This window comes from Ctenopharyngodon idella, chromosome 7 (assembly GCF_019924925.1).
Source record: "Ctenopharyngodon idella isolate HZGC_01 chromosome 7, HZGC01, whole genome shotgun sequence".
Classification (NCBI taxonomy): domain Eukaryota; kingdom Metazoa; phylum Chordata; class Actinopteri; order Cypriniformes; family Xenocyprididae; genus Ctenopharyngodon; species Ctenopharyngodon idella.
The window spans coordinates 41,580,290-41,607,972 of record NC_067226.1 but is presented as its reverse complement, the minus strand read 5'-3'; the positions used below and the strand labels follow the sequence as shown (position 1 = coordinate 41,607,972).

General features: G+C 38.4%; 1 protein-coding gene across 6 annotated transcripts in view; it reads right to left on the bottom strand.

Annotated features, from left to right (window-relative positions):
* Nucleotides 1-4,021: 4,021 nt before the first annotated feature.
* ppargc1a (peroxisome proliferator-activated receptor gamma, coactivator 1 alpha) overlaps nt 4,022-27,683 on the bottom strand; it is a 48,255-nt gene continuing 24,593 nt past the window's right edge. For 4 of the 6 annotated variants that reach the window (XM_051900020.1, XM_051900019.1, XM_051900022.1 and 1 more), the window contains exons 5-13: nt 27,146-27,491; nt 25,456-25,501; nt 25,197-25,270; nt 21,208-22,240; nt 19,993-20,085; nt 18,815-18,935; nt 13,583-13,704; nt 13,075-13,226; nt 4,022-7,632 (exon numbers count right to left, since the gene is read on the bottom strand). In XM_051900020.1, coding sequence (XP_051755980.1) covers nt 7,529-7,632; nt 13,075-13,226; nt 13,583-13,704; nt 18,815-18,935; nt 19,993-20,085; nt 21,208-22,240; nt 25,197-25,270; nt 25,456-25,501; nt 27,146-27,491 — 2,091 coding nt within the window. In that variant the 3' untranslated portion in view covers nt 4,022-7,528. Of the gene's footprint in view, nt 7,633-13,074; nt 13,227-13,582; nt 13,705-18,814; nt 18,936-19,992; nt 20,086-21,207; nt 22,241-25,196; nt 25,271-25,455; nt 25,502-26,314; nt 27,492-27,683 lie in introns of all 6 variants that reach the window. The other 2 variants (XM_051900017.1, XM_051900018.1) reach the window with 2 other exon arrangements.

The window sequence follows — 27,683 nt, the reverse complement described above, 5'->3', positions numbered from 1 at the left end:
ATCATAGTCATGTTTCTTGTTCCCCTCATGTGTTCCTGTCAAGTGCTTCCTCAGTACATCGATTGGTCTACACAGCGCCACTTCAAGTCGAACACACCCTAAATCTGCAGTGGTCAGGTGGTACAGCGGCTTTTTACAGTTCAGAAGCATTACGGTAATTACAACATGGTGTGAACACACCTATGTTTTCATTTGTTCTTTTGTTTTATGTGTCAAGTTCTCATTGGTTCTTGTTTCATTAATTCTGTTTTTTTCATTGGTTGTGATAGTCATGTGCTCCTCTGTATTAATGCTGCCTTCACGTGCTATCGGAAATTTTATAGTTCCCACTTCTGAAGTCATGATTACGAGCTAATCGCATTCACGTTTCGAAATGGGAGGGCATTCAAGTGCAGTATTTACCTAGGAAACTCGTATTTACGAGTTTATTACATGATTACGTGTTGCCAAGTCTGCGGTTTCCACACAGAATTAAACTACTTTTACACTGTTGCCGCGGATTGCTCCGTGTCAGCACCACAACACACTTAGCTTTATTTAGCTTTAATTTATTTTCAATTCAGTTTTATTTTTAGTATTTTAGTAAATTAATAAGTTGAAGTATACTATTATTTTTTTTTTTTTACTTATTTAATTTCTATTTTTTCATGAACAAAAAATTAAGCTTAAGTTTTTAATAAAATTTTTATATATTATTTTAACTCCATTTAAATTCACAAAAATGATTTGTAATAGTTAACAATAACAACACTGTCAAAAAAAATGAATTGCGCTTTCTGCATTGAGCCTTCAGTTAACTAAAGGAAATATGCAAATGAGGACTGCTAATGGCACCTTTAACCTTGGTAGCAGCAAATGTGAATCTCACAGGTTTACCATCTAGACACAACCACTTTTTATTACTTTATAACTTCTGACAGTGTTAACTTCAAACGTATTAAACAAGTTTTATGTTTTTCCACTCCATATCAAACCCTTATAAAAACATTGACATTAATCTGGTCCCTTGCCCACCTTACTGCTGTTTATATCTGATGCATTAGACCGCATAACATAATATTTGCTACCCACAGTGATATTTAAAAGTTTTCAAAGTTAATATTGAGTAAACACCCTACATGTTTCTCATATACTCATTTCTAAAGGTGGTGATTGTCTGAATTTCTGGGGACTTGCAGCTGTTGTCCTACATGAGAAAGTAAATCTGATAGACCTCGAGACAATGGAATTGCGTGGCTCTCATAAAGCACTCTAAAAATAAACAGAAAGAGATGGAGCATGAGGCTGGGGATCAGTGTCGATGACGCCTCAAAATAACACACTGGCGAGCTCACTGGAATCCTGGAGTATCAGCTCGCCACTGCTCCTTTGATGTAGTTTCATCATCATCATCATAACAGCTTCTGAACTCCATCCTAATAAATCTCATGGTGAATTCAGTTCCTGTTGCCTTATTTCTGCTGCCATTATTTGCTTTTAATGCAGCTGAAAGGAGAACATGTATTTTCAAACAACATAGCGTTCAGAAAGTTTGGGGACAGTAATGTTATTTTTGTTTCATATAAATTAATACTTTTATTCATCAAGGATGCATTAAAAGTGTCAGAACAGACTTTTGCATTTTTAAATATATACTGTATATACATTGCCCGACCAAAAAAAGAGAAAAAAAAAAAAGTCGCTGTTTGGATTTAAATAGGCAAATGCTCAAGAGTCTATGTCTGGATCATTATCGCAGTGATTATCATGTTTCTAACACGTTATATGTTTGGCAACAGTTCTTCTAACCCTACAGACGTGGACAAAATTGTTGGTACCCTTGATAAATATGATCAAAGATGACTGTAAAAATAAATCTGCATTGTTTATCCTTTTGATCTTTAATTCATAAAATTAGCAAAAATCTAACCTTTCAATGAAGGAAAATAATTGAAAGTGGGGGGGGAAATCACATTATGAAATAAATGTTTTTCTCCAAACCATGTTGACCACAATTATTGGCACCCTTTTATTCAATACTTTTTGCAACCTCCTTTTGCCAAGATAACAGCTCTGAGTCTTCACCTATAATGCCTGATGAGTTTGGAGAACACCTGACAAGAGATCAGAGACCATTCCTTCATGCAGAATCTCTACAGATCCTTCAGATTCCCAGCTCCATGTTGATGCTTCTTCTCTTCAGTTCATTTTCTTTAGGGTTCAGGTCAGGGGACTGGGATGGCTATGGCAGAAGCTTCATTTTGTGCTCAGTGACACATTTTTGTGTTGGTTTTGATGTTTGTTTTGGATCATTGTCCTGATGGAAGACCCATTATTGGATTTCTAGCAGAAGCGGTCAGGTTTTGATTTTTATCTGTTGGTGTTTGATAGAATCCGTGATATCATGTGTCTGAACAAGATGTCCAGGACCTCCAGCAGAAAAATAGACCCACAACATTAAAGATCCAGCAGTATATTTAACCGTGGGCATGGGGTACTTTTTATCCATGTGTGCACCAAACCCATCTGGTGGGTTTGCTGCCAAAAAGCTCTTTTTTTAATTTCATCCGACGATAGAAACTGAATATGCTGGAGATTGTTTCTGGATGAGAGCAGAGGATTTTTCTTGAAACCCTCCCGAACAACTTGTGGGGATGTAGGTGCTGTTTGATAATTTTTTTTAAGCTTTCTGAGACTCAAGACTCAAATAATCTCTGCAATTCTCCAGCTGTGATCCTTGGAGAGTCTTTGGCCACTCAAATTCTCCTCCTCACTGCGCATTAGGACGATTTAGACACACGTCCTCTTCCAGGCAGATTTGTAACATCTTTAGTTGATTGGAACTTCTTAATTATTGCCCTGATAGTGGAAACGGGGATTTTCAATGCTTTAGCTATTTTCTTACAGCCATTTTCTATTTTGTGAAGCTCAACAATCTTTTGCTGCACATCAGAACTATATTCTTTGGTTTTACTCATTGTGATGAATGATTAAGGGAATTTGGCCTTTGTGTTTCCTTATGTTTATATTCCTGTGAAACAGGAAGTCATGGCTGGACAATTTCATGTTCATGATCACCCTGGTGTGCTAAAAAAAATGTATATTATATATATATATATATATATATATACACACACACAAAACATATTTTTCACAATGCAGTTTATGTCGTTTGATTCCATTTCAATGACTGTGCTCCAGACGTTTGACTGGTAGTGTATGAATACACTATATATCAAGTACAGTCATATATTTTAGGATGGCAGGTAGAAGACCCTCAAAATCTGCAGACATGGCCATTTTCACCAATGGCTGTGTGAAATGAAATATATGGATTGCCAGAGTAAGTACCTGTATCGCACAAAAAGACAGAGGTGAAGTGAAGCTCTCGAGCTTCCAGCTTCATTGTGTGGAAAAGGGCAAACTGCAAAAGACCTCCTGCCTGCATGATTGTGACAGCAAAATGAAAGAAGTCTCTCTTTTCTCCGAGGCTAAACTGAAGCATTAATGAAAAATAAAAATAAAATAAATAAATCCACAATTGGATCCTCTTCTTTTAAAATTTAATGTCCACTCCTGCCACATCTCTCAAAGAAGAGAAGAGGTTATTCACCTTCCCTATACTCACAGGCTGAATAATAATGATACAGTATTACGTTTCAGCTGGACAGATGTGCCATCAAATTCTGTTGGCCCCTTTATAGGAACACTTTCGCTCGCATGTACATGCAAAAGCTGTCAAAAAGAGTTTATGAGAATTAAGAAACAAGCTCCCCGGGATTATCATCAGTCATTTTCCAGGGTCGTGCAGAGTTGGCGAAAACACGAGCATCCGCCAAAAATAACTGACTCTGCAAGTGAGTCATCCAAAACAATGTGCTCTACAGCTTACAGTGAGGATACGCAGAAAACAGCATCACCCGGCAGGGTTCGTATGATGCTAATATGCACGCTTTAGTCAATACGAACGTCACAACAATCTTGAAATCATTTGCTTCTAAATGTATTCAGTTTGAATGTACAAGAAAAAGGAGGAAAGGAATAAATTAGACACAATTCCCTTTATTGGCATGGTGAGGCTGATGAGAACTACACATAAAAAAGAAAATTCACAACAAAGATTGTACAATACGTACAACTACAAAGGCATTGGTTAGGACTCAGCAGAAGGCAACATGGATAGGAGACAAATAGAAGATAACACAGCCAAACACAGTCCCCTTGACCCGAAATACACACACACTCTATCAAATCCACACACAAAATCACACACAGCCTCATTTAGATATATCTGCTTCTTTATGGAAACACAAAAAAAATCGTCCAGAGCAGTGGCAAATCCTTCAGTAGTAGTTTTTACTATGGTAAAAAGTCTGCCACTCCAAAAGATACACCCCATCAGGTGTTGTAACATATTGCTACAGCAATTTACAAAGCAGATTTGCAACATACATGTTGCATTATTAAAGCCACACATATCGAACGTGACATGACTCCATACCCAAGCTCTGTGCAGAAAATAATGTACAAAACATTTCTGAAACCAGACATTTACATTGACAGTAATGGGTTGGGAATCTTTTAAAATGGGCTACAACAAAACCTGCTATTAACTGACATAAAAAGGTTACCTTAAAGGGATAGTTCACCCAAAAATGAATGGGGTAAATTATCCTATGATTTACTCACCCTCAAGCCATCCTAGGTGTATATGACTATCTACTTTTAGACAAACACAATCGGAGATATATTTAAAAATATCCTAGCTCTTCCAAGCTTTATAATGGTAGTGAACGGGGGGCGTGTTTTAAAGCCCCCTCAAAAAATGCATTCATCCATAATAAAAGTAATCCATACGGCTCCAGGGGGTTAATAAAGGCCTTCTGAAACAAAGTGATGGGTTTTTGTAAGAAAAATACGCACCGATTTGCGGCGGAAGAGTAAACACTGACCCGTTGCATGACGTAATGACGAAAATTTTTAAAGAGAAACGTTGGAGGATTTTAATATAAGACAAGAGGAGCTTGAGTTTGTTGCCTAGCCATATTTGTTTGAACCGCGAGAGTCATCTAAGCTTACGATACTCCTACATTCTACATCATACATCGCGTCAGGGGTTACTCATTTGCGCAGTATGCGTACGGTCGTCTGGCGGATGCTAGTTAGTTTATTTCATAACGTTTTAAATACGGATATTTTTCTTACAAAAACCCATTGCTTCGCTTCAGAAGGCCTTTATTAACTCCCTGGAGCTGTATGGATTATATTTATGATGGATGGATGCATTTATTTTGGCTTCAAAACACGCCCCCCATTCACTACCATTATAAAGCTTGGAAGAGCCAGGATATTTTTAAATATATCTCCGATTGTGTTCATCTGAAAGAAGATAGCCATATACACCTAGGTTGGTTTGAAGGTGAGTAAATCATGGTATAATTTTCATTTTTGGGTGAACTATCCCTTTAAGTGTCCATGACAAGTGCCTGTAGTGTTTGGGCGATTCAAAATATTAGCAGTTCCTCTCAGGTGCCTTCAAACCACAGCAAAGACAAAAATAGCTCTTGCTTTGGAAAGAGACTCGATCTCATAGATGCAATTTTTGGCTTTTCAATCCTGTAAGTCATTGCTTGTACTGAATTCTTAAATTCGCTCTCACTCACACACACACACACACACACACAAGCTGCATTCACAACCAATTTTTCTTTCCAACGGTGGTCTTGCGATCTGTGTTGAGGCACTGGAACGGATCCCCCGTTTTTGAACAGAGTCTGGGTAATTGTCACGTCTAAAACCATACAACAACATGAGCTAAAATACAGCTTTGAAAAATAATTTATTGCTTTTTTATTTATTTTTTTATTCACATTTTCATATTCCATTATTACTTTTCATTATTTTGAGTTATTGTGAGTAATGACAAGATTAGTATCATCATATATATTATTATTATTATTTTTTTTTTACATCAAATACATCTTTTTTTTTTCTTCTTTTTAAAAAATTCAGGAAAGAAAATTGTAAACTTTAGTTTGGCATTCACATAATCAAAAGTGTGGAGCAAAGACAGATTTTCTGTGGTACAACAAAATACCTGCAAAATTATTTTATTGCTTCATGTAATAAAAAAAGAGATGAAAAAGGTGGATGAAAGTGTTTTAGAGCTAGAAAAACAAATAAATCACTTGAGTTTGGAGCAGCAAAGTTCATCATGAGCCTAGAATATGATCATACAATATATTTTTTGTTCCATCTCTGAAGGCATATAAAAACGATATTTCTTTAGAACTTGTAAATTTACATCCTTTCCAGTGATTGTTGAATAACAAATAATATAAATAGCAAAATTTGTAAGGCGCATCACGTGAGATGGCTGCCATAAATATTTTGATTAGAATACTGAGATAAATACATAAATAAGCATGAGTAATTCTGTGTTAGAAGAGTAATCATCTCTGTGAAAGTGTGTTATCAAACAGGAACAATAACAATGATTAGTGTGCACAGAGAAATTAAATAAAAGCTCTTGATTCCTTCAGACATTAAAGGATAAAAAAATATCTTGGGGTTTATCTTTTTTTTTTTTTTTTTTTTTTTTTTTTACACAGTAGTGAACATAAACTCTTGAAAATCTATCTTACACTGCATGTATATACGGAAAACACTGAGTTATTAACTTCAAAATCGGATAAAACTGCACATGGAGTTTTTCAATGAAATAATAATAATAAAAAAAAGCAAAACAAAACAAGAAAAACCAGAAAGAAAAACAGAGACAAAAATTTGTTGCATGCTCCCCCAAAAAGAGCAATAAATCTCCATACATATTTTTACAATCAAAACACGTCATCTAAACGCCATGTAGGTTATACATCATCGTAATGACTACAGATCAACATTCTCGATTAAGAAAATTTCATCTTAAAAAGGCTGCATTTTACAGTGCATAGCTGTAACAAACAAAGAACGCTGATATGCACATCAAATAAAAATATTCCTTTTGTAAATAGGCGACTACATTTTTAAATGTAGACAATGTTACCTTGAACATCCAAGAGATTTCCCCCAAACCCTTCTCGATAATGTAACACCACATCCAAACACCAGATTAAAAAAGGAACAGAAAAAGCCCACAAAAATAAACTCCAAACAATAAAAACAGACTGAACGAGCTGCACTTTTCCCCTCTCAAAGTGCCGAGGGTGATGCGGTGTGTGGAGCGAACTCTGATGAAGATTCGTGTCTCTTACAGAGCCTCACGCAGCGCACGGATCTGTGTTGTCCACTAAAGTAGTGTGCGCTACTTCACTGGTTATCCCCACAGGTAATGTCTCTCCTCGGCTTTGCAGCAGCTAGGTTCATGTAAACTTTGCTTGCAGATATACACATATATATCCCTTCATATACGTAGAACTTTATCATCCACATATACTCTTTCCACTTACATAAAGTGTAAAACGTCTGTAGTCTTGTATTCAAAGAACAGAAACAACAGTGAGGTATTGCAAATCCCTCTCTTTGCAGCCAGCCGGTGCAGTGGTGCTCATTACCTTCTCAGGCTATACTGGGCCTCTCGCAACAAGCTGTCAAAATCCATGGAGTCGTACTTGCTTTTAGTGGAGGCTGGATCAAAGTCGTCAGAATGGGAATCTGAAAGGAGAAAATGGCACATTGAACATCTGTGGAAATCAGGATGCTACTTTGTGTTGCTCGTTTTGCAAGAGCTCCTTTGTATAGGAGCCGGATTCCGCCATGTACATAAAGTGCTTTGGTAAATCATAATTATGACATAAATATGACTTGTGTGATAATTTTGTCTTTTTGTCATAATTATGAATTTTAACGTCAATTATGAATTTTATCCGAAGGTCATAATTTTGACTTTTTATCTTCTAATTATAACTATGGCATAATCTGGACTTTTTATTTCATAATTATGACATTTTATGTCAATTTAGACTTTTTATGTCAAAAATTATTCAGGCTGTCATAATTATAAATTTTTAATCTCAATGTTGACTGTCATATTTTTTTTACTTTTTATGTCAATTATGAAATGTTTTCACATAATTTTGACTTTTTGTCATATTTTCGGCTTTTTATCTCATAATTATGCCTTTCTTTAATAATTTTAACTTTTTATTTCACAATTGTGCATTTCCATCTCATCAAATGTCAGAATTTCAACATTTTATCTCATAATTAATTAGCATGTCATTTTCTTTTACTTATCTTTTAGCATGTCATAATTATTACTGACCAACTCATGATTTTTTTGCATTATTATGTGGCAAAAATAGGCTTCCATAGCGCTTTGCGATTGTTTGGTCATCCCATACAAAGCAAGACAAATAATGTTCCTGTTTCCTGCTCTATGATAAAAAGATTTTTATTTCTGAATTAAAATTCATTTTGATATTTGGAGTCAGGGTGATTTTTGACATAATTTTTGGACATTTTTTAATGTCAAAAATTATGACTGTCAATCTCGAGTGTCATAATTATGAATTTTTATCTCAATGTTGACTGTCATAATTTTTTACTTTTTATGTCAATTATGAAATGTCACATAATTTTGATTTTTTTTTTGTCATATTTTTGGCTTTTATCTCAGAGAACATTTGTCATAATTTTGACTTTGTCACAATTGTGCATTCCCATCTCGTCAGAATTTCAACATTTTCTCTCATAATTGATTAGCATGCCATAATTTCAACTTTTCTCATAATTATGACTAAGTATGTCATAATTATTACTGACCAAATCATGTTTTTTTTTTTTTTTTTGCATTATTATGTGGCAGAAATGGGCTTTAATAGTGCTTCACAATTATTTGGTCATACCAAAAATACAAAGTCAGACAAATAATTTCTTAATGTTCCTGTTTCCTGTTCTATGATAAAAAGGTTTTTAATTTCTGAATTAAAAATAATTTTGATATTTGGAGTCAGGGTGATTTTTGACATGATTTTTGACCTAATTTTTGACACAATTAACATGATTTTTGACAATTTTTGACAATTTTTTAATGTAAAAAATTATAACTGTCAATCTTGAGTGTAAATTATGAATTTTTATCTCACTGTTTCAACTTATATCATAATTATGACTATGTCATAATTATTACTGACCAAATCATGATTTTTTTTTTTTTTTTTAATTAAAATTTCTGAATGTTCCTGTTTCCTGTTCTATGATAAAAAGGTTTCTTTTCTAGAAAATAGTATAAAAGTTCAAAACCATTTGAAACATGAACACAAAGAATACATCTCTGAGTACTTGGCACATTTGTTTTAAACTTTAAAATAGTTTGTCCTTTTCTTTATCGTGGACACTTATGTGTGACTGTGGGTCAATATTATTCAATATTATATATTTTGCGCTAAAATGCAGGGGTCGTCTATTTAAAACACAGCAAATCAGTCTTCTAAGCCTCCGTCTCAACCTCTCCTGTAATATACTTGTCCGTTGTCTTGAACAGCCTAGTTTAATTATTAAACAGTCAGGAGCAACTTCCCGAAGACAAGAGCCGAACGGCCATCAGACATACAGTTTGATTTGCAGCCAGGATAACAAATACGGCTGTCTTATCTTTAGTGGCAGACAGCTTCACAAATGGTGCCCTCACATGCACAGCGGCAAAGTCGAAGCACGTGAGAAATGGGAATGACCGTGGCATGCAAGAGATGCCAGTCGTGATCTAATACTATGGCTAAGGGGAGAATGGTGTCACGCCGCGCACCTTGAAAGATGAAAAATGCCTCTGCGCTCTACTTTGAACTAATGGACGGTGTCTCGGAAAACAAGGAGGAAAGAGGAAGAGAAAGGCAGAAGATTGAGAGGAAGGTTCTCAGGCAATTGTGGCATGGCATTATTCTATTTACTTGCCTCTTTTTCCCCCATTCCCTCTTCATCTGAACCTGTCGCTGCGCTTCAGCCTGCACTCACCGTAAAACCCTGTGTCTAGCGAAAGGCCTCAAGAAAATGAAGGTCAACTCATCCATCTGCCCTGAGGCGGGGGTAGATTCCCAAATACAATGACTCTGCTATATGGCCCTTATCCAAAGCTTCCACGCTCACCTTTGGAGAGTGTATTATGTCCACAATCTGAATACCTTTGGCCTTACCCTGAGCCTTTGAAATACAAGGTAATGTCCTCATTATTTGAGGGAAAGTGTTCTTGTTCCTTTCCATTGACCTGCAGCACCATCAACGCCACTGAGACGGATCATCCCAACGTCCCGACCATTACACGTCCCTGACCTCACATTTTGCAGAAAATAAATGTAGAGTGGAGCATTGACTAAATATTGAAGTGCATGCGGTTCTCCAGCCTCCCATTTTTCCTGTTATAACAGGAAGTAATGATCTCATGTTGCATGGCTGCACAGAGCAGAATTCCCCCTTCACCAACATGTAAAGGCGCTGCCCTTAAGATTCAATTCCTTTGCCTCCCACTGTATCTTGTCCCTTCCCCCAAAAGACACTTTCCCCTTTGGGTGGAGATGATTGCCTATTATAGCCACAATCATATCTTAGGCATCATGGGTAGAAAAAAAGCCCCATAACATTTTACAAAGGAATTTGTCACTCACAGATCCATCAATCTGATCTAGATTGTCACCTTGGTAATGCTGGACAGAGGGCATGGTGCATATGAAAAGAAGGCATGCTGGGTATTTTGTGAGGACAAGAGTGATAGGATGAGAGTGAAAGAAAGAAATGCATTGGGATCGGACAGAGATGACCAGTGTTATTTTAGTATTATTTACAGACTATTATAATATTTTATTAATATTTTGAATTAGCTTTTTTCATTTTTATTTAAATTTTCCTTAATTTTGCCCTCATCCTTTATTTAGTCACAGAAGCTTGTGATAATACAATATTTTCTCCTAGAAAGTCCTGGTCAGTTGCTTTTATTAGCTTAAATATTTCTATTTAGCATTATTTTTTTTTATTTCAGTTTTAGTTTTGGTCATTTTGTACTTCAGCTCAAACTAAAAAGTTAGTAGCGAAGGAAACATTTCTAATTTTCATTTAAAGTTTTTCATCTAATCTAATATATTTAATTGTATTTCAGTTAACAAAAACAGTATTTATACTTTATTTCAGATTTATTTCAATTAATGGAAATAGATTTAGTTTTAGTTAACAATAACAACACTGGAGACAACAGAAAAAGACATGATAAAAATAGTGTACAACAAAATTGCATAAATTCCCATTGTTGGTTTAAGTGGGTCTAACCGGTGCATCTAGCAAAAAATGCCAGTCAACCAGCATGATATATAATATAAAGTCACACTTTATATTAGGTGTCTTAAACTACTGTCTACTTACATAAAAATAAAAAAATAAAAAACCTGTTAGGTCCAATGTACTTATTGTGTTAATGTTGTATTGCAAAACACTTGCTGTATTGAGGTGGGATAGGGTTAAGGTTACAGGTTTGGTGGTATGGGTAGGTTTAAGGGTGGGTTAAGATATAAACGAAGTTTCAACAGTCTAATTAAAGATGCAACTAGAATGTACATTTCCTGAAGAAAATGTGAATGGTGCTTGCAGTGGCAAAACTCGTCACTGGGCAGATGTTACAGATATGCATATAACTGCAAGAGAGGCAAATCAATAAGTTTGTATTATGTTCTGGTTCTGAAATATGGTTGCTAGGGCGTGGCTAGACAGTTAGCAGGTTAAACTAACAAACTGCATGTCTGCCCAAATCAAAAGAGCCAAACTCATGTGTCTCTATGATGTTCTGATTCATTTATATCCCTCTCATCTATTTTTCAATAGAAGTCTATGGGGTGGTTGCTAGGGTCATTACTTATTTTCTGCTTGATAAGATAACTCAAATGAGAGAGAGAGAGAGAGAGAGAGAGAGAAGAGAGAGAGAGAGAGAGAGAGAGAGAGAGAGGTTCTAAGGTCCTGCATGTGTGTAAGAATGAAAATGGCAGTTGGGATTCAAATTCATGTTAACATCAATGTTAAGTCTATGGGATTTTTTTGTCCGCTTTTTTGTCCGCTGTGCAAACTTTGTAGGTCTGATCGCTTAGAAAAGTCATAGCACACCTCTCCTTATTGAGCCAGCCTCATTCACGGGTCTATGACAAACGCTGCGGGAGGAGTAGCGTGCCAAAGTTTTGTGTGGAATAACAATAAGTATGCAAGAGTACAATAGAGGGTATGCATTGACGTCACTTTCCCACCAGAACACGCTCCCTCAGCTGGACTGAGTGGCAAAAGAGCCTGCTGCATTACTGGATTTAATAGGGGAAACTGTGAGTAAAACAAATGATTACACTAAAGGTTGGGCTCAAAAGTGTTCCTTATAACAAGTCAAAGAATCCTAATCCATGGATATTGACATGCAGCCAAGAACTGTGTTTCCTGACATTTATATGTGCCTGATTTCGACGCCAGGGAAATACATAAAGCAAATGTGCCTGTGAACGCTTTATATAACTACAAAAGGTCTAAATCGGAGTGATCACTTCATATCAATGTTATAAATATTGTCATATCGTGCAGCCCTAAAACTTGTATAGTTTTTCTCAGTGTTTATTTAAAAACACCCAATTATGCAGAATATAAGATGGTAAATATTTAACTGATGAGTTGTCAACACAATAAATAACAATACAAAATACAGGGTATAATTTTACCCCAAAATCCAACATTTTGACATAAAATGATAACTGCAAATCCACATTTCTCTGCCTGGAGTCCAGTTGTTTCTGCGAATTGCAGTGATCCATTTGCTTCTTTTTCTGTAGCTTTCGGCAGTATTAAAAATATACCTCAGATTTTGTGTCAAAGCTATTTGTACAGTCAGTCGCAAAGCTCTTTCCCGTTTTGGATGTGTTTTGTGTTTTTTTCGCGGCATTCATGCTGAAAACCAATGCTGCCACTCAGTGGGCATAACCGCAGTCATAACATATATAATATAATATAATATAATATAATATAATATAATATAATATAATTACTGTTGTTGATTCTTTCTTTTCTTTATGTATTAATGCAGCAGTTTTTATTAGTTGCATCTCTAGTCAGCTGTACACAAATGCAGCCAGGCTGTGTACTTACCTAAGTCTGTGTAATTTGATTTACTGTACTGCTTTTGTCCACCAAGGCAGAGCTCAAAGTGAGGCTCGTTCGACCTGCGCAAGGTGTGTCCATTCTCAAGGGCAGCGAGCGCATCACAAGTGTAGCGGTAGTTGATGAAGCCAAAGTTGTCTCTGGGTTGAAAAATAGAAAGTGAAGCATCAGTCGATGAGAGCACAGCAAATACGATGCGTCTTTCATTCCCCATTCAAAATGCAAAATTGGAATCAGTAAATATGTGACTTCTCGCTCTTTGTTGCAGTATAATCCTATTTGTATTCAAACACGCCTGCGCTGTCTGTGACAGATGTTGCGCGTGCAATGAGAAGCAGTTAAGTCTGCTCTGCTAATCACCGTCCAATGGCCACGAGTACATCATTAACTAGATTTAGAAGATTCCTTTTATGCTGAAGGAAAATATTGACTCCTTTTAACCATTTGACACACACACAATCCAGAAAAACACACAGACGCAGGCCCACGGTCTTACCCGTCATGTCTCAAGTTGACTGTGCACTCCTCAATCTCGCCGAAGACTTCAAAGCGGCGTTTGAGCTCCGTGCGTGTGCTGTCGGCACGGAGACGTCCCACATACACCACTCGCCTCTCCTCCTGGTCATAAAGGGAACGAGAGAGAAGAGATTAGTCTAACATGGTGCTTCTGCTTTCTTTTTTCCTCTTCCCCCTCTCCTTGACTTTTCTCAACCTCACCCCATGACTGTAATTAACATCCACCACTGTGGGAAAGCCAAGAACCGTCTGGAGAAAATAGCTGGAGGACTCTCCTTTATCTTTTTCACTCTGATTTGTGTGTGTGTGTGTGTGTGAACAATTTAAACTGAAAGAGCTGGTCTTTCCCTTAAAGGGTTAGTTCACCCAAAAATGAAAATCATGTCATTATTTACTAACCCTCATGCCATTCCAAACCCGCAAGACCCTCGTTAATCAACACAAATGAAGATATTTTTAATGAAATCGGAGAGATTTCGGTCCCCCCATTGACAGTCCATATAACTATCACTATGACGCTTCAAAAAGTTCATAAAGAAATCGTAAAACTAATCCATATGAATTGAGCAGTTTAGTCCAAGTTTTCTGAAGAGACTCAATCACTTTATATGATGAACAGATTGAATTTAGGCTTTTATTCACATATAAACATTGATCAGTGAACATAAACAGAAGCTCTTGCTTTAACATGCAAAAACAAACCTTTTGGAAGCTCAAACGTGCTGCGTAACACGAGAATGAACCTCATTTACCATAACTGATTTGTGCATTGTTGAATGTTTAAATGTGAATAAAAGCTTAAATTAAATCGGTTCATCATACAATACAGAAATCTCTCAGATTATATTAAAAATATACCTTCATTTGTGTTTCGAAATTGAACAATCGACTTACGGGTTTGGAACGACATGAGGGTGAGTAAATGGTCACAGAATTTTCATTTTTGGGTGAACTAACCCTTTAATGTGCAGATCAACTTTGAGCGGCTCATATACAGAACGGTCTAGCAAATCACTGTGGACTATCCAAACAAGATTAGGGCATCATATTATTAGAGCTGCAATACATACAACTTTAATCTCTGTTGATTTTATAGTACATTTTTATCAACTAAAAAAAATTACTTGGTTGTTTCGAGCTTTATAAATGTTGCAAATGTGTTTTGGACTGAGAAGTGGAGTCCAAATCTCTTATACAGTATGTGCAGAATTTGTAATACTTGCAGGTTGATGACTTTCATCAATCTTTTACCTTCTACTGTGTTTACGGCTAGAGCTGGGTGATACAGCTAAAAAAAATCTCTCTCAATATCTTTCAGTCTTTTTTGATATATATTCTATATATATATATATATATATATATATATATATATATATATATATATATATTTATGTTTTTGCTGTGAAATGGTTTAAAGGGTACCAGGAGGAGCCCTTATACATTTACAGTATCTCACAGAAGTGAGTACACCCCTCACATTTTTGTAAATATCATGTGACAACACTGAAGAAATGACACTTTGCTACAACGTAAAGTAGTGAGTGTACAGCTTGTATAACAGTGTAAATTTGCTGTCCCCTCAAAATAACTCAACACACAGCCATTAATGTCTAAACCGCTGGCCACAAAAGTGAGTACACCCCTAAGTGAAAATGTCCAAATTGGGCCCAAAGTGTCAATATTTTGTGTGCCACCATTATAAATAGTATAAATGAAATAATTGACTCCAGGCCATTGAATTCTTAGAAAATAATGCACACCCGAGGTGTAACGGCCACGAAGCGAAGCATTACCACCGAGGGCCGAGTCATATATATATACATATACATATATATATATATATATATATATATATATATATATATATATATATATATATATATACACACACACTGCATTTTACAAAAGTCACGTTACATGATTTGACTGATTTGCGGAATTTAATGTGGCACAATGTTCTTTTGTCTGGATTATGATGTTACTTTATTTACACCACCAACAAAATTATCATAAATACATTGTGAATATTTGATATATTGCCCAGCCCTACTCACAGATGAATTATGTGATAATACTAAGATTGTCACTAAGCTACAGCATTGTGATGAACCAAACATTTAATAATAATCAGTTCTTTTATCCAAATAAGATGCCTAAATGTAGGGTGTTTACAGTTGCCAAGCAACTCGTCGCATTAAATTAGAAAGCAAGTGACGTACAGTCAAGTTTATCATCAATTTTAGCTACAGGCTAATATCACTTTGTTCCATTATTCATTGAAGCAAAAGAACACATAGATTGAGAAAACGTAAAGACCCCACCAGGCTGAATATATAAAATGGTGGTATTTAATTTAGCTTGCTAATCTTGAGACAAAGCACAAGCCTCAGGCCTTATTTCGTGGCATTACTTATTCATATGTTCATGTACCTGCCATTATGTGTGACAAAATATACTTATGATCCTCAACAATAACCAGAGGTCTCTTGTAAGTCATACATAAAATTATGATTCATATCTATTGCCCCACAACAGAGTCATAATTCACCTGTGTACATGATGTCACCGTGTCACAACAACAACGACAGCTACAACAAAAACCTACAAATTAGCTAGAACACCTGGGAGGGGTGTTTCTTTTTTGCATTTCCTCCCCTCACGCTTCCATCATGTACAATAGGAGACAAAAGTGTTTGCTGAATTGGTGGTTTTGTTGCTGACAGCTGATAAATGCGGTGAGGTTTTAAAGATGACACCCTGAGACTAGCGCTTCATATGAAGCTCTCACATCCTTTGCCCCCCCAAAACCTCTTCTGACAGCTCAGCCGCCGCAGCTAGTAATTGTCTCGCTGCCGCGGAACACGAAGGAAAAAGAGAAAAAGAAAAAAAAAATACGCCAGGGCCGAGTCATGCGTGCATTATTTGACGTGTGCATTTATCAGTGAACTGAGTTGGAAAGCCGTCTCATTTCACAGTCTGGTCAGGCACAGCGAGAGAGAACAAAACTGATATTTCATCTCAGAGAACTGAATTTCAAATATGTAAGTGTTCGAAATTAAACTGCTCATTTTGAGCCCACATATTAACATACCTTTGATTTTGGGCGATCTTATTTCAACTTTTCCTTCGATTGTCTGGTCGAAAGCATTTAGTCTATGGTGTGATTAATAGAATCTGGCACCATTTGGAAACGCCTCGGAGATGTTAAAAATACACAACTGGGAGATAAAGAGGAAACGCGTGTAGCCTGAATGATTCAGAGTGCCGTCTTTGCATGAGTTCACTTTTTGAGTGAGAGAGAGAGAGAGAGAGAGTGCGTTGGGATGGCTGTGTGCTTCGAGCTTTCTGTAGGCATACACAGTGATGGAGGCAGAGAAAGCCTGAGAGAAGGATAACGTCTGTGGTAATGTATGATTCCTGCCAGCAGGACAGAGACCACAACTTAAAAACACCTCCAAGCATAATAGGGTTTTCGTCAACTATGGGCATGTTTGGCCCTGTGGACTTTTAGAAAATCAACACTCTTAACACACACACTCAGTATTTCGTTTAAATTGTCCACTAATAATGTACAACAGTGGACAGACATTTAAAACAAAATAATTTTGGCATGTTTTCTGAAACATTTTAATCCCAGAGCCATTACCATCACATTTAAAATTATTTTCATTGTTATTTATTATTATTTCATATTAGGGCTGGGCGATATGGCTGAAAACTGTATCACGATATCAGTGTTTCATATCGGATGATATCGATAATTATTGATATTTTTTTATGACCCATTTAAAATAAGGACCAGGAGAAAAATATATTACATTTAAATATTTTTATTTTAAACTTAACCTTCCTCTGATCATAATCCCCTCAGTTATTAAGACAGAAATGTCAACATCCATGGAAAACTACAGCTACAGATGTTGTTGGTTGAATACGGCTGTGCTCCAAAGGGTGAGTGCGGCTAAGGTGGTACATCAAGTTTGTGGTATTACCAGTCTTGGCGGGGACGACGGTCTTGCATAATTTGCAGACGACATTGGTCTGACTACGGTCAGACTTATAATATCCAAAAAACTGCCATACTGGCGAGCCGACTTTTCCTCTTTTATTTACAATTTCCTCGCTCGCTGCGGCACTCATTTTCTGCTTATCTGTCGCCGGTTACTGAAGAGGAATCCAGCAGACCAGCACGAGACAACGATATGGCGCAACCAAACTTGCTACTGTTACATGATTGGCTGTTATTGGCTGTTGCTAGGTTACCAGAGAGCGAGTGCCTTTGTTAATGCAACTAAACTTGCTTCGCAACCTCTGTTTTCTTCCGACGAAGAATAAAAAATATCGAACGTTTTATCGAACACATTTTTTATTGATATCGATCACGTGTCTATCGCGATACATATCGTTATCGTTTTATCGCCCAGCCCTATTTCATATCAAAAATTGATGTACCTCTTGATGGAAATAAACGTTGTGATGCTATTCCCATCAAGAGGTGCATCAGTTTTTGGTCAAGATCTTGTATTGACAATGCAAGAGGTGAGCACTCTGTAAAGTCTCCTCCAGCACATCCCAAAGACTTTCAATGAATTTAAGGTCTGGACTCTGAGGTGCCAATTCATGTGTGAAAATGATTCTTTATGCTCCTTCCCAACTGTTCTTTCTCAATTTGAGCCTAATGAATATTGGCTTGGTCATCATGGAATATGGCCATGATGTGTCTTCCTACATGGTTGTTTAAGAAATGAAAAGCTACACACTCCATCATTTACGGTTAAAATAACTGTTTCCAAACATATAGCATGCCATAATCATCATAATTATTGCAGCAATAATGATCCAAGTCAGTCATAGACTTTTAAGTATTTGCCTTTTAAATCCAAATAGCAACTTTTTTTTTTTTTGCCAGGCTGTGTAGATGATCACGTTTCAATCTAAACAGTCTTATCAATGTTTTTAAATTAATATTTGTATGATGAATTTTGATTGAAAGTATGGGTCATAAAATCTATGCATAAAAGGCATTTGAAAAGTTATAAAAGGCAGAGTAAATGTTTCCAAGAATGTTTTATATGCCCTTTATATAACAAAAAGAAAGTATTTTAAATCTGTAGGTTTTAATAAAAAACAACCCCAGGGATATAAATGTGTCCATAGTTGAAAAACAAAACAAAACAATAATTTAATAAAATACTGAAGTAGGTGTACTTACTATTGCTTTTTGCCGTTGTCTCTCCCTCTGCTCGGCCCTCTCACATTCCCGTTTCTCATAGTCGCGTCGGAACTCTTCCTGCTTCAGACGCTCATGCTGGTATTCCTCGTAGCTGTCATACCTGAAGTTAAAAAGAAGGACAAAACATTCCATAAAAAATAAACACACTCTCTAAACACGCAACTATAAAAAATCTTAAGTATCTGAATTGTTTGACAAAAAGTCCCCAGTGATATCAAGTGTCTTCTCTAGAGTTCAGAAAAGATCTCAAAAATGTCACAAACACCAATTCTGCAAATAAAAGAGAATACAAAAGTACTCTTTTAAGGACCAAATTATCTTGGCTAAGTGATCCAAAAAGTATTTTTAGGTCTTCTGTTTTAATTTTTTTAAAGGAACTGTTGAAGAAACTTAAATGAAATATAACTGAGAACTCAATTAAGCCTTCTGATCTGTGAAAGAGCAACCCCTGAGCAATAAAATTTTTCTCTGAGTACATAGATGTATTGTTTGCTGTTTTGCTCAAGTGGCCTTGGGAATCAGCTAGCTCAGAGCAGACTGCTTTCCATTCTTCTTAGCGTGGAAGACAAACAAACACATTAATAAGATGTCTCATTACATCGCAAAAGGTTACAGCTCCCAATGGCGGGACTCTTAAGGGAATATGGCAGAAATTTGGCAGCTGTGTCTGTCAGCACAACTTCACATGCCATTACTTTTTGCTTAGTTTGAACTTTACGTCCAAAAAGTGCAACTTTTTTCTACAGCCATTTGCAACAGAGGCAACATGGTGTAAAAGCACAATATGAGCGGACTAAAGCACCATCAGGGAAAAGGTGTAGTTGGGAGGTAGTGGGTCCCTAATGCAAGCTGCTCTTGCCAACGAAAGCTTTATTGTAAAAGTTTTAAAAGTTAAGGCCCTTGAAATGATGTATCATCATAACTCATCATATCAATTAGACAGAGTCAGCAAGTGACTTGCTTCCTTTGCATAAGGACAGACTCTGAAAGTATTGCAGACACAGTACATTATCTTGCAGCACTTATTTAAGTCCGTCTCATGTACAGGTCTATAATATCAGCATATATGCATTTTTATAAGTGTCTCATCATACATTTATACACAGTATATTAAAGAGTAAAAAATAGAAAAGCATTTGCTATGCACAAGCACTTACCTGGGTCTCCGACCAAAAATAGAATGAGACTGGGGCCGAGGGCTTCTATAAATCCTGGGAATAAAAGTGCTATCGTCCATATTGTGAGGAGACCTGTGTTTAAGCAGAAAAAAAAAAATATAATAATAAGATTGTAACACCACTTTAAGACTTATAAAGGATGATCAGCAACTGAAATCTATATATAACTTTTAATAACAGACAAAAAGAATAAAAAAGGGGAAAACGATGCTGATGGGACAAAGTTTAGATATGTAGCCCATTAGAAGTTCCGGGAGCATGTAAACACGAACAATGGCAATGTCACTATATTAAAAAGGGGGTAAAAAATAATCTGAGAAGTCTTCTGGATAGAGGTTTTGGATTCTCCTTTATCAGTACAATCACTTTATCATGTGTTACTATATATATATATATATATATATATATGCACTGTAAATATTGTCTTGCTTGCATGCTATCTGGATGTAACCCACTTTAAAGTGTCCAGGACTTCACTTACTGGGTGTTTCTTTCATCTCACGGGGATGGAGCGGGCAACGCTGTCGAGCAAAACAACAGCTGCTACTAAAAACAACAGAGCCTCATCAAAGAGTGCTGAAGAGAAATTAATCTAAAATTCAAGCTAAAGGGATGAAGGCCCATTGAGGAAACAATGTGAGACTTCCATAAGTTCCTCAAGTGACACACGCTTGTTTGCCCAAGAAATTACTCTGCTGGACTCTATTTGTCATCCGCACCGCTTGCGAATGATGAGTGATAAAAAAGTTCTAAATGAAAATTTAAAACTCCTCTGAAAGTTTTTTGTGCAATTGATGAAAAGTCAGTGTATCGCTATAATGGTGAGTGAATGTCTGAACTCAGGATTGGAATGGCTCATGTCGTGTAACAGCAAGAATGTTGCAAGTGTGTAGATGAGCAATTTACCATCTAAGACACTGTTTATCTTCCAAGCTCATTTTATCTTGTGTCTCTCAAAGCCAACGCTTATTGTCTACTGTACGTAATTTTTCTCTGGTTGTGCAAAATCAGCCGTAATGACTTTAGTGTCCATGCTGTGAGACCCAGACTGGTGCTTTATCGCAATGACAGCCACAGAAAGATGTTTACCTTCTTTACAGCCCCTCCTGCTGAGACATGTGGATTTGTGTCCAAAAAGATTGCTAGGTAAACGTGTTTCTGAGACAGGCGGTGTAGGCTCACAAAAGAACTTACCGAGAGGGAGAACGGCTGTCGGGAGACTCGGAGCGGGAGTATGGAGACCTGGAGAGGGATCTGCATCTGTAGTGAGATGAGGAACGGAAGCGGGTGATGGAGCGTGGCCAGCGGAGGTGCTGTGGGGAGAGCTGAGTGGAAGGAGGTGAGACAGAGCTCCATGAGAATGAACTGCTAGAAGGGGAGCTGGAGGGCGACCCTTCGAGGAGCAGCTCGAGTGGAGAACCTTCCCCCAAGTAGAGCAGGCGCTCCCGGCCTACCTCCAGGTCCTCAAAGTCAGGCAGACCCGGGTGCATGTAGTCACCGAAAAGACCGGGGTACTCATCCCCAGAGTCACTGTCCTCTAGTGGCTGGTTGCCCCTCTGCTCTCCCACTACCCCGCTATAGAAGGCTTGCTGAGGCTTTCCAAAGTGCTTGTTGAGCTCTTCCCGGATCTCCTGGTCCCTTAGTAGTTTCCTGCCAGCAGAACTGCAATCCACTGACGTTTTGGAGTCCGAAGTCGACATATGGTCCTGTCCGTGAGCATCCATGTCCGGACAAGCCTCCTGAGCTGTGGGGGAAAGGCCCTGAAGCTGCCTGGCCAGAGAGGAAGACAAAGGGGAGGCGGAAGACAATGATGATGTAGAAGTAGAGGAGGTCAGCATGTTCGAGTCTTTACATTCCACATGCCGGCCCTCCGTTGGCCCAGTTACCGCTGTAGCTGTGGTGGTGCTGTCTCGTTTTGTGCTTGTATACTGACAATAGTCGTGATCGCCAAAGACGCGGGGCATGGGCCGCTTGCCCCGACGCTCCTCCAAGCCCCCTAGGGGCATTGTGGAGGATGCCTTGCTCAGCTGGGCATAGAGCTCAGTCTGCTCTGGGCCCTTCCGAATAGAACCGCTGTTTGGCTGAGGGCAAGAGCCCCCATTGCTCAGCCTGGGCCTTTTGCTTGTCAGGGCAGAGGGAGAGCATGAAGAAAGCTTGTTTTTGAGTGATACTTTGAAAGGGTTCTCTTGACTGGCTTTGTGAGGAGGCGTGGTAGGTGGTGTCAGACCTGGAGGGAAGAAGAGACAGAAGATTTATCAAATGAGATCCCTCAAGTTCCTTAACAGTGCTTGGTCTGTCTCTAAGTGATTGAACGTGCACACTCTTGAGCCTGATTAAAATATTCCCTTTCATTTAGACCTAATCCTTATCCGCATTTTATTGCAACCCTGACAGATTAATGTGACCTCAGATTGCACTGTGATACAGACAGAGTTACTCAATTAAACTTCCTCCAGACCGTAAACAATCCCAATTCATTAGAAAGTAAACAGTCAGATCTTATAATAATACTGGTGCTTTCGACAGATGCATGAATGCCTCACTCCTGGGACTCTGATGAAAGCACAGTGATGCAGGAGCAGTTATCATTCTCTTCATCTTTGCCACCTTTTCTCCTCATGAACCCCAGCCATCTTGACAGATTTATGTGCCAACAGATGGCATTTATATGGGAAGTCTTGAGATGTGCTGCTTTATGGCATGGATAATGCACTTGCACAAACAACCGGAGGAAGTTCCTCTTTATTTTTCTCTACTTCTCCCTCTCTCTTTCTATTTCAAGATCTCTCTTGATTTCTGTTATCCTGATTCATACACATATTATGACCTTACTATAAATTATTTCTTTTGATTAAAAACAGCTTTCAGCGCATCAAACTGCAGCCATTTTCAGAATATTTTCAGGATCACATCCTTTTACGACCATTTCCTGAAACAGGTATTTCAAAAAAAAAAAAAAACCCTCACTTCTTCTTTTCTTTCTTCATCTGTCTATGTCAGTCACTAAACTAAATGGATACAGTACTGCAGCCGTCACGAGCCTGATTCGGCATACAAAACAACAGTGGCCTTGACTAAATTTATCATTATGCCAATGCAATGAGCTATGAAAAGAAAGCATGCACTGCCAAAGGAACTTCTGCTGCACCAATCAAACACCATCTGGGCAAAACAATGCACGCAGGGTCATAAACCAAGGACCATTATCGCCTTTACATTACATTACATAAATTACATTACATAGCATTACATAAATATGTGCCGTTCAGTTCAAGGCAGCCATGATGAATGCACACAGATACAAACACTAATCATATACTGCTGGGTTCTCTCGTCTGTTTCTGGCAGGGTGTGAATTACGCAGGGACCTCTGAACGAATTATTACTTAAAGCTTACAGAACTGATCCCCGTGGTAATCTTAAAATGCCACACAAGGAGTGTAACACAGACTGACCTAGGTGTCATATGATACCATAATTAAAGGAACCCCCGCTCAAGTTAATCTATTAGAGGGATGGGGATTAGGGAATGGTATTAAATCTGGCACTTTCATAGCGCTGGCTATTCCGCAGGTGTCAAGGTGTTTCGCTCTGCAGTGAAACACCTGGCCAGTTTCTAATTCAACAGCTCCATAAATATGGCTTCTCACACTGCTGTCATGATCATACAAACGGAAATTTATTTTATGGCTTCAGAGTCTCATCTGGCTTTACGCTGACTTGTAATCAGTTAATCTGGTATTATCATCAGTAAACACATATGAGTATGAAGGGCTTAGGGTAGTCTATAGGAAAATGTAAACATATCCTCATCAGAGAACTTCAACTTCAAATCACTTTCCCTCAACATAGCTGTTTCAAAATAGTTCCGAATACTAAATCTGAATTGTTTAAGAGTGTCTCGGCTAAAAAATTTTTTTTTATTTTATTTTTTTTATTAAACAGTGCTGTAATTGGCCTCAGGTTAGTAGGCACAAGCCTGTGCATTAAATACAGAGATAAATTAACCCTTTAGCCTTGCAAAAAATGCTGTAAAGGTGACCTCACATGACTTTTCAGTCTTAAAGCTAACACACATATTTAATACAGGGAATCAAGAACACGAATGGCTTGCAGAAGTGACAAAATTCCTTAAAATGTGTAGTTTCTCTAAACATTTATGACATAATCCACGTTTGAGCAAATACACCAAACATAGAGCTACATTTTACCCCCCAGCTAGGTCAAATCTGCACACTGAGGGCCATTACCTTGTAGTAAGTAAATACCAAATTGCCCATTCACCATGGCACATTGTGAGAGGGAAAGGGCAGCCATTTTGTTTTTATTGACCTGGAATGATTAATCTCTGTATGGGGGATACAGAAATAATTACCTGCATGATTTATGCTGAGAGAAAGAAAGTGAGAAAGGGGAGAACTGCTGAAGAGTTGTGTTTCAGCCCTAGCTGACATAAACTTAGTGGGTATAATTTACTTTAAAATTTTAAAATAAATATATGAAAAGACAAAGAGGAAATATAGAGGAAATGTATTCTTTACATTACATAAAAAAAAAAAAAATGCTTTGGCTCAATTTCACAAATGGGCCCTTTTCATAAATAACAGAATTAACAGAGGAAATTACTTTAATGTCCCTAATCAAATTGCTAGACTCTCTGAAAAAAAAAAAAAATGATGCTGATAATATCGGCAAAACCAAATTGCATGGCAAAACCAATTAAAACAATAATAATGCCACAACAGTTTATCTCTGATGTATTGAAGCAGTGAGCTGCCCAGTCAAAAAGCATTAGAGTCTAAATGAAAAAGAGAGAATATTAACTCTTCAAAAGGGAAGAGTGAAACTTTCCAATAAATCACACAAAGAATGGAAAAAGTAATCAATGGAGGACTGTGTAAAATTCTGACCATGTTCCATCATTTCACCTTGAACCCTTTGGTTTAATTAAACTATCAAAGTAGGTTTGTTGGAGAGTTTGCCCTTTGCCAAAGAAGTCTTATCTTTACTACTGAATGATAAAAAAACCAGCAAGATATTTCAGGTTAACAATCAGACAAATGTAGGAAAGAGGGAGCTTTTTTTCCATTTATTTGTCTGTTTTGAAAAGATATGATTTTTGTCTTTGGTACAATTTTCATTTTCTTTTCTTGGTTATGAGCAAAGACCCTGTGTTTGTTTACCTGGGGTTCCACAGATCTCCACACTCAATGTGCGTTCAATGGTTTTGTTCTCAAACGGAGATCCCTTGTGGTCACTGCAACACAAAGGGGAAAAATATATATGAGAACAGGAATGGAGTGCTGAAAATGTTTGTGTGAGCTTACAAATGGAAATGAAGTTAACAAAAATGCCTCATTTTTTTTTTTTCTTTTCTTTTCTTTTTTTTAGTTTCAGATTTTGTCTGCTCTACAAAAGTTGTGTAAAAACTCTCTCACTTACTTTGGAGACTCTGGGGTCAAAGGAAGTGGCAAGATGGTTGGTTTGGCTGCAGAACACAAAGGAGCATGGGTAATTAATTTACTAGTTCACACTGTGCCCAAGATATTTCAGGTCCACATCTACAACTAAATATCTTAGACTCAATCAGTGACAGCAATGATGTTGCAAATCCAACCCTGCACTGAAAGGCTAGATGACTCTCCAGCCAGAAATTTTGAGAAAAACCAATAGTTGGATTAACTTGACCCCATAGTTTTTGTCTTTATCTGACTGCATACTTTGTGAGGCAGGATGGAGTGATGGCATGTGTTCAGTTTCCCAGCCCATCATACAAGGTCCACCACATTCCAACAGTCAGAATGAGTAGAAAACGTAAAACAGACTATGACATGAAAAAGAATGGCACAAATGTTTCATACTGCTAAAATTATGTCTAACAAGAAGATATTTTGCATGCAATTGAAACCAAAGCAGAAGAAGAAAGAAGAGTCAAGGAAGCGTGTGCAGTTGCCTGAGGCGGCGACCGTCTCCAACTGCAGCTAGGGAGTATCTCTCAGTTAGACAGCTATATTACGGCAGCCTGACAAAGAAGCTTTTCAGCACAGATCTGAGTTTGAAATTGGGCACGTGATAGTTACAGGCGTACCTCGTCTTTCATTTATAATTAATCTACAGACAAAGGTTTGTGCCAATTCAGAGGTTTACCCTTTGGAGTGAATGGTGTGGCTGGCTGCTTCTGTTTTTGCTCTCAAGTAAATGTTAGGTTTGTGTTAGCGCTGGGGTTAGTGTGTGGTCAAACTGGGAAGCAGTTAAAGGAGGAGAGGCAAAGGAGAGAGGGCAGGGATGCAGCAATGATTACCTAACATTGGTGGGACTTGGTCATCAAGGTGCCTGCAGAGTGCCTGTTTTTGTGAGTCGGAGGGCGTGTGCTCTGGAACTAAAGAGTCTGGGAACAATGGGCTTGGCAGGCCCTGTGAGAATGACATGGGGCTGCCTATGACATATTCAAAAACATCCTCCCCGGCTTGGCCCACCAGATCATGCAAGCTGTCTCCTGTCACCTGTTCTGGCATGCTTAACCAGCTCTCTAGGTCTAATTTAAGATCTGTTGAACACTCAATAGTGTCGGCAACACTAATTGTTTGTTTGTGTAAGCTAGGTGTTTTTCTAGGGTGCTCACGACTAGCTTGCTCTAAGTGTCCGTGGCTCTCTTGGTCTTTAGGAGCCAAGTAAGGTAGGTCTCGCCTTTTATTCTGGGGGACACTGGGCAATTGCAGGTGAGCCCGGTAACGGGCCGGTCTGGGCCTGGAGGTGAGCAGCTGACTGAGCATGGGGTGCTCTAGCTCTTGCCTCCTTTTCCTAATGGTCACCGTGATGTGCCTATTAGCACGGCCAGCCTCAGCCAAGCCGCCTGCCTCAAGGCAATGACCACAGCTGCCTGCATGACCCGTCTCTCTAGGCGGGAGAGAGTAAGAGTGCATGTACCTAATAAAGCGGGCAGCGGCCAGGCTGCCTGGGTCAACAGCTGGCTGCAGGCCTGGCAGCCTCCCCTCTTCGCCGGAGCAAGCATGGCCACAGCCGCCTCCACGGGACAGCACAACGGGGGCGGATTGCTCCCCTTGAGTACACCGCCGCCACTTTCCCGCCCCCTCACCAGCCACACTACACGTGCTGGCTGCCTGGCTCTCACCTCGCTGGGCCTGCAATGCCAGCTGCTGCTGCTGCTGCTGCTGCTGTTGTGATGATGGGGAGGCAGAGGATGTCTTCTTTTTGGAGGCGGTGGAAGAGGAGCAGGACGACAGGGATGAGAAAGAGGAGGTGGACGAGGAGGATGGAGAGGAAGAAGATGAGCAGGAAGAGGTGCAAGCCCCTCCCCTGTCCTTGCCGCAACCTGTCCAGGTGCTCTTGGCTTCCCTGGCTTTGGTCTGGAAGGCCTCGTCACTAGAGGTGAGGTACTTGAGCAGCTCAGTGCAAGGGCGTCTCATGGACCGGTTGGGACAGGCCCCTCGTGGTTTGCTGTTCCAAGGGTTTTCTGTCTAAAAAAACAGGAATCAGAGAGACAGAGACAGAGAGAGAGAAGGGGGGCAGAATGAGTATGGCATGTAACAGGGGACACTGGTAACATAGGGAGATTAGAACAGGGGGTTAGCACAGAGGTTGTTTAGTCTCCCAAAAGGCAACGTGAGTGTGCTTTGCCCATCATCTTAATTACGAGGTCTTGGGATGGC